The sequence below is a fragment of the Zea mays genome, chromosome 1 (assembly GCF_902167145.1).
Source record: "Zea mays cultivar B73 chromosome 1, Zm-B73-REFERENCE-NAM-5.0, whole genome shotgun sequence".
NCBI classification, from domain to species: Eukaryota; Viridiplantae; Streptophyta; class Magnoliopsida; order Poales; family Poaceae; genus Zea; species Zea mays.
Genome location: NC_050096.1, coordinates 282,902,802 through 282,910,787, shown reverse-complemented (window position 1 = coordinate 282,910,787; position 7,986 = coordinate 282,902,802). Strand labels below are relative to the sequence as shown.

The window sequence follows — 7,986 nt, the reverse complement described above, 5'->3', positions numbered from 1 at the left end:
GGCCTCCTCAACAGGGAGTAGGTTTGCGAGAACCGAACCTCGGTAAAACAAATCCACGTGTCACACTCTTCATTTGCTTGCGATTTGTTTTGCGCCCTCTCTCTCGCGGACTCGATTTTATTTCTAACGCTAACCCGGCTTGTAGTTGTGTTTATATTTGTAAATTTCAGTTTCGCCCTATTCACCCCCCCTCTAGGCGACTATCAGTTACAACGATCAGAGACACCTGGATGACCGAGGCATATACGAACAAACACGACCTTACAAAGGGTAGAGCACTCAGTTTTACCACAATGTAGTAGTCCCTTCTCGAGGAAGCTACCGATAGTCGACCCCCACCTTGGCCTATAAAAGGAGTAGGTCGGCCAAGAAACGGAAGGAGGACACTCAACGGAAGACGACCACACGCTCGATGAGACCAAAAGACCCAGAGGCCGGAGCTAAGGCGCGAGCCACCGCGATGTCCAAGGCTTAGCTTAGAACTTTAGTCCCATAGTCCTTAGGTCCACCCACGCATAAAAGACTTGGGATCTCCTCCCTTTCTTGCCCGCTTGTAATCCCTACGTATACTACGAGCTTTGAGCAACAAATGTGTCGGTAGCGTGAGTCGCCGAAGACTAGATGTAGGGACGTTCTGCCCGAACTAGTATAAATATTGCGCCCACCGAGCACACCGTCCGAACCACGGAGCGTGTGCACACAAATTTACTTAAAGTAGGATCGAAAACAATAATTAGGGAAACAACAGTAGGATCAAACAACTTCATTCCCCGTTCACTTCTTGCTCTCGTGGACCTTCACTTTGCCCCTTAAGACTATCTCCAGTGGTTTACCATACCCATACTCATATTCAAAGTCTACTTTACGAACAATGCAGTCTACAGTGCAGAATAATGTTTATGGATACACTTTAGGTGAACTGCTGGAGTTGACTAATAGGATAGAGTAGAAATAAAGATGAAGAGATATTCGGATCCGAAGATTCCGTCCAAACGGCTCAATAACCTTGTAGACAGTCTATAAGCAGGCGAAAGTGAATACCAAAGCCCATGTAAAAATGCAATACTTTCAGCCCAAACATCAGACAAGAGCCCACCGCTGCGAGGCCCTATGCTACGTTCCCAAACGCTGGCGCTGCCTGGCAGGCTGGCTGGCTCGGTGCCTCCCCTGAGTTCCATCTCCTGTCATGCCGCCGCCGCAGTAGAGCTAACGAGCCACGGGTAGCATGCGCCGCGGCCTGCGTCGCGGGTTGGGCATCCTCCTCGTCCCGCTCCCGCACGCACCCAGCCGCCTGCCGCCGATCTCTCTCGCGGCTCTCCTCCCCCGACGCTTCAATGGCTTCTCCCGCCACTCCTTCTGCAGCTTCCCCGTCGGGGAGCGCGCCGTCGAGCAGTTCTCAGACGACGAATACGACCACGAGTACGAGGACCTCCGGGTTCGTGCTACATCCAGCTCAGCAGGCACACGGATGATACCTCGATGTGACCTGCATCGGAATTCTTTTGTTTTCTTTGTTTGTTCGGCGCCTCGGAATGATTTCTTACTACACGTGCAGCCGTCGTCATCGGTGGCGAACATCGACGAGTGGAGGTGGAAGCTGAGCATGCTGCAGCGCAACGCGGAGGAACAGGAGATCATCTCCAGGGACCGGAGGGACCGCCGGGATTATGACCAGATAGCCAACCTCGCCAAGAGGATGGGACTCTACAGGTTTTGTGCTGTCATTTCTCAGCTCCTGCTTACCAACTATCCACGCATTTGTTGGGAAAAATAACTGAATGGAATGGAACATTAACGCTGTTTTGTGGGCGGGTGTGAAATGTCAGTGAGATGTACGGACGGGTCGTGGTTGCGAGCAAGGTACCACTGCCGAACTACAGGCCTGATCTGGATGACAAGCGGCCGCAAAGAGAGGTTTGTTCTGTTGATTTCAATGGCATGATCATGTCTTACTTGCACTTCAATTTGCTAGTGCCTAAGAGGTGTTTATTATTTACTCATTGTGGAAACAAACAGGTGGTAATCCCGCTGGGTTTGCAGAGGAGAGTTGAAGGACTTGTGCAGGAGCACCTAGACCGCGCATTCTTACCACTGAATAAATGTGGTGGCAACACAAAAAATGGCTCTGACATGACTGAGAATGCGAACCTGGATGAGCAGCATGATTCCCTTCTTGATCGGTCAGTCATGGAGAAGATACTTCAGAGGAAGAGCATTCGGATGCGGAATTTTCAGAGAAGTTGGCAGGTATGACACACTTCATATGGTTTGTAATTCTGTACATATTAGCTAAAGAAGATGCGTGATTTACAAAAGCCTTCTGCAGCTCTCATAATCAGATATGAAAATGGGTAATTTCATTGTACTTCTAACACAGGAATCACCCGAAGGTGCTAAGATGCTAGAATTCCGGAGATCCCTTCCAGCAGACAAAGAAAAAGAAAGGCTTCTAGCAGCCATTGCACGCAATCAGGTATGCAATATTGTAAAATATACATGGACATCTATCAGGCATATAAACCATTGTAAGGCATGACTAGTAACCCTTTTTTTGGTTATTTCTCTGACATTCTTGTAACATGGTAAATGGTAGGTCATTGTAATTTCTGGTGAGACAGGGTGTGGTAAAACAACACAGCTGCCTCAGTTTGTATTGGAATCAGAAATTGAGTCTGGTCGAGGGGCTTTTTGTAACATAATTTGTACACAGCCACGAAGAATATCTGCAATGGCAGTTGCAGAAAGGGTATCCACAGAGAGAGGAGAAAATCTTGGTGAATCGGTAAGTCAGAAATTTCCTTTTGTCAATTTCTGCTACTGTAGTTTATCTTTAATATGTGTAAGGAACAAGGACAAAAGTCCTTACTAGATTCTCTCTATTGTATTCGCATACGATACTAGCTTTTTTAATAGGTTGGCTATAAAGTCCGATTGGAGGGAATTAAGGGGAAAGATACACATTTGCTTTTCTGCACCAGTGGCATCTTACTAAGACGCTTACTGAGTGACCGAAACTTGAATGGTGTGACTCATGTATTTGTTGATGAGATACACGAAAGGGGCATGAATGAAGGTTAGATACCATGTTTAGATTGCTCCCTTTACTGCTCTTGAGGTTATATGTTATATCTTTGTTTAGTTCACCACAATTATGTCATTGCATTGTTTTGTAGATTTCCTGTTGATTGTACTAAAAGAGCTGTTATCACGTCGCCGTGATTTGAGGCTGATATTGATGAGCGCTACTCTAAACGCGGAACTCTTCTCAAGTTATTTTGGAGGAGCGCCAACTATCCATATTCCTGTGAGTTATTGTGCCTTTGCACCGAAGTTATCTCACATATTGTGTAAACTGTTCCTTTCTCACCTTCCATAACTTTGACAAAGCTGCACTGATCTTATATCTGTGTTGTTCTCTTGAATGTTAATTCAGGGGTTCACACATCCAGTAAGGGCACATTTTTTGGAAGACATATTAGAGAGGTCAGGCTACAAGTTGACCTCAAGCAATCAACTTGATGATTACGGGCAAGATAAAGTCTGGAAAACTCAGAGACAGCTATTGCCTAGAAAAAGGAAAAATCAAATTACTACACTTGTCGAGGTACTTCCTTTTTTCTAAACAGAAGTCAATTAATATAATTATTGTTAAACATTTTTCTGATACTCTTTATGTACTATGCAGGAAGCCCTTAAAAATTCAAGCTTCGAGATCTATGGCTCCAGGACACGTGATTCTCTAGTGAATTGGAATCCTGATTGCATAGGTTTCAACCTCATAGAGGCTGTTCTGTGCCACATATGTCGCAAAGAGCGACCTGGTGCTGTTTTAGTTTTCATGACTGGATGGGACGATATTAGTTGCTTGAAGGATCAACTGAAAGCACATCCATTGTTAGGTGATCCGAATAGGGTTTTTCTGCTTGCATGCCATGGTTCTATGGCTACTTCTGAGCAGGTAATTGCTCTAATCTGGCATATCATAGTGATGCTGATGTAACTATATCTTGGACCACATGTACTATTGTACTGTGCCTAAATTGATACCATATACAACAGGTTTATCTTGTTTATTAGCTGTTTGATGTATTTTATCCCAAACATCCCTTCTGTGTTTCACATCTACATTTTTATCTTGTTCACAGAGGCTAATTTTTGAGAAGCCACCTCCTAATGTTCGGAAGGTAGTCCTTGCCACAAATATGGCAGAAGCAAGTATTACAATAAATGATATCGTTTTTGTTGTTGATTGTGGTAAAGCAAAGGAAACCACATATGATGCTCTAAACAATACTCCATGCTTACTCCCCTCATGGATTTCGAAAGCTTCTGCCCGTCAGGTGAATTCGTAGCTTCTGTTTGCTTGTTTCATCTTTCACCGGTAGATCTTTTGTTTGACTCAATTATGAGACTTCTGTTCAATTATAATCCCAATTCCTGACTAAAAGAACTTTGTTCCATTGGCAAAACCAAAGGTCAAAAGACCTATTTATTCAGCTGACATCTGGGGTTATTTATGTTTGTTTAATTGCATTAGTCCTTAACTCTATTAACCCTTCTGTGTTCTTCTTTCTCTCTCTCTCTCTCTCAAACCTTTCATAAGGTATCTTTTTGGTCTGTTTTAGTATTCACTGGTTACAATTAGAAAAGACCAACAATAACAATTGAAAGAAATCCCAACGAGCCAAATTTGAACATAACCTCTTGGCACATATATTATCACACTTGGCCACTTTGTTTACAGTACCATCTATCCATCTTTGTGATTCGCGGCAATTCTCATAGTATCCATTGTCTTAATGCAGAGGAGGGGTAGAGCTGGCCGTGTGCAACCTGGAGAATGCTACCATCTGTACCCTAGATGTGTGTATGATGCATTTGCAGACTATCAGCTTCCAGAGCTTCTTAGAACTCCTTTGAATTCATTATGTCTGCAGATAAAAAGTTTGCAAGTTGGAAGCATTGGGGAGTTCCTATCAGCTGCTCTACAGCCTCCAGAACCACGAGCTGTATGTGTTTAAATCATACTTTGGCATTTCCATATTCCCTTTTTCTCATTGCCTTTGTGTCTTTGTTGGATATAGTGTCATATTAACCGATTTTTTTTCTAGCATGTGCACATCATATACATTTTTTAAGTAGGTAGCAAAAGATCCTTCTTTTGATTTTGAATTATTTCCACTTACACTTGATAAACACGTAGGTCGAGAATGCAGTGGAATTCTTGAAGATGATTGGAGCATTAGATGGAAATGAGAACCTTACTGATCTTGGTATGCAGTGTATGTTGGTAACCTGCATGCTCCGGAGAAACATTTAGAACTGAATCTTAGATTTCCTTATTCAATTTTGCAGGACGATACCTTTCCATGCTTCCAGTTGATCCAAAATTGGGAAAGATGCTCATAATGGGTGCAGTTTTTCGATGCATAGATCCTATACTTACTGTAGTTGCTGGGCTTAGTGTTCGGGATCCTTTCCTGTTACCACAGGAAAAGAAGGATGTAAGCCTTTTAATTTCTGCTATTAGTGTATATATATATTAGTGTCTGAGTATTGGTTGCGAATCAAAATTTCCTTTTGAAAAAAGTTATATTTATGAAACAGTAAGGGATACTTTAGTACTGAAAAAAATGCATGTGGTGCTTTTTATTTAGCAAGAAGCTTATTTTGCATGAAGGTAAGAAGGCTTAATTTTCATATTATACTTTATATATTAGTTGGCAGGAACAGCAAAAGCTAGATTCTCAGCAATTATTTAGCAAGAAGCTTATTTTGCATGAAGGTAAGAAGGCTTGTTTTTCATATTATTACTTTATATATTAGTTGGCAGGAACAGCAAAAGCTAGATTCTCAGCAAAGGATTATAGTGATCATATGGCCCTTGTTCGGGCTTATGAAGGATGGAAGGATGCAGAGAGAGAAGGGTCTGCTTATGAATACTGCTGGAGAAATTTCCTTTCTTCTCAAACACTACAAGCCATTCACTCTCTCCGGAAGCAATTCAGCTATATTTTAAAGGATTCCGGTTTGATAGACTCTGATGGGAATACAAACAACAGTTTGAGCCATAATCAATCATTGGTCCGCGGTATTATATGTTCTGGGCTTTTTCCTGGGATAGCATCTGTTGTGGTAAACAGCTCTTGACAACTACTATCCATTTTGTTAGGCTGGAATTAACAGTTCAACTGACCTTTTTCCTTTGCAGCATCGAGAAAGCTCCATGTCCTTTAAGACCATGGATGACGGGCAAGTTCTTCTTTATGCTGTAAGTGCATAGCAGAATGTCCTGAAATGTTCGTATGCAATGCCTTGTTTAGTATCTAGCTATCTAATCACCCCTGCTATCATATGCTATGATACCTTTCAAGTTGGCAAGCGATTCCATGCTTAAACACCTACTGATACCAAAGTAGCACTGATTTCTAAGTTTGAATTCCTGACATTATTCTTAAATTCAGAATTCAGTGAATGCAAAATATCAGACCATCCCATATCCATGGCTGGTCTTTGGTGAGAAGGTGAAGGTGAATGCTGTCTTCATCCGTGATTCAACCGGAGTATCAGACTCCATATTGATTTTGTTTGGCGGTGCTGTAGCAAAAGGAGGCATGGTACATCGCGTTCTACTAACAGATAGTTTTTCTCATGGATTTCTGTGTTTACGTTGCTGTGCTTTATGGCTTCTAGCTGTTATGTTTCAGGCCGGGCACTTGAAGATGCTCGATGGCTACATTGATTTCTTCATGGACCCCAGCCTGTCTGAATGCTACCTGCAACTTAAAGAAGAACTCGATAAACTTATACAGCAGAAGGTGAGTCATGCAGTCAAATCGGTTCACTTTTCAAAGGAGTTCTCTAGATTGTCAATATGCATTTCCATTTTCTAGTGAACGATAATAACAAACATTTTCTAGTGAACGATAATAACAAACATCAGTAGAAACCCTTCTGGTATGCAATAAAATTGACAGTCTTTGAGCAGTGATATGTGCTTTGTTTCAGTCAACAGTCTGACTGTGATACTTTTTGCGTGATCCGACAATTTATTTGTTCGAGTCCAGCTTGAAGACCCAAACTTCGACATCCACAAGGAAGGCAAGTACATCCTATTCGCCGTACAAGAGCTCGCCGCCGGCGACCTGTGCGAAGGGAGGTTCGTGTTCGGCCGCGAGACGAGCCGGGCCCGGCTCCGGAGCCCCGAGGACGACGGCAAGAGCAACCTCATAAAGGACGGGATGAACCCCAAGAGCCTGCTGCAGACGCTGCTGATGCGGGCCGGCCACACCCCGCCCAGGTACAAGACGAAGCACCTCAAGACGAACGAGTTCAGGGCCGTGGTGGAGTTCAAGGGGATGCAGTTCGTGGGGAAGCCGAAGCGGAACAAGCAGCTCGCGGAGCGGGACGCCGCCATCGAGGCGCTGGGGTGGCTGACGCAGACCTCCGGCGTGAAGGCTCCGGACGAGAACGACGACGACTCGCCGCTGGACCTGACTGACAGCATGCTCAAGCTCCTCACCAGGCCGAGGCGGCACTCGAAGAATAGCTCTAGGAAACGGTGATTTTTTGGGCGAGGATTTGCTGTAGATTGATCGCGCACACGCACAAAAGGCATAGAGAGAGAGAGAGAGATAGGAAACGTCAGCTTTGGTTACACGAATGCCTCATGGTCTCGATGTGTTGCTTTGTACATTTTTTATTTTTATTTTTCCACGCTATGTCATCAGAATCAGAAGTTCCTCCATCCTGCTGATTGCTGTCACCGTAGAACATGGTTTAAAAAATTAAAATAACTGCCTATAGCGCTGTTATTTCTATAGAAATAACCTTCCGAAGAATCTAAATCTACGATATTACACTTTTAACCGCTATTTCAGCTAGAACTGCTTTAGCCTAATTTAGCTTTGCTAAATGTCGTAGCTTTAATGCTAAACAACAAATGTTATTTCTATTTTTATGGTAGGCCAAAAAAATTAATGAATG

The 7,986-nt window shown here is 43.3% G+C and overlaps 1 protein-coding gene across 1 annotated transcript; it reads left to right on the top strand.

The window, feature by feature from the left end:
- The first annotated feature begins 1,119 nt into the window (after positions 1–1,119).
- Positions 1,120–7,730, top strand: LOC100279262 (uncharacterized). The gene is made up of 19 exons (NM_001360953.1): positions 1,120–1,435; positions 1,556–1,710; positions 1,827–1,914; positions 2,017–2,247; positions 2,378–2,473; positions 2,594–2,782; positions 2,914–3,073; positions 3,174–3,304; positions 3,434–3,604; positions 3,686–3,958; positions 4,146–4,340; positions 4,806–5,009; positions 5,204–5,273; positions 5,356–5,504; positions 5,827–6,135; positions 6,212–6,271; positions 6,465–6,617; positions 6,708–6,818; positions 7,068–7,730. The coding sequence occupies exons 1-19, from the start codon at positions 1,226–1,228 to the stop codon at positions 7,563–7,565; spliced, it is 3,453 nt and encodes a 1,150-aa protein (NP_001347882.1). The 5' UTR covers positions 1,120–1,225; the 3' UTR covers positions 7,566–7,730.
- The last annotated feature ends 256 nt before the right edge of the window (positions 7,731–7,986 follow it).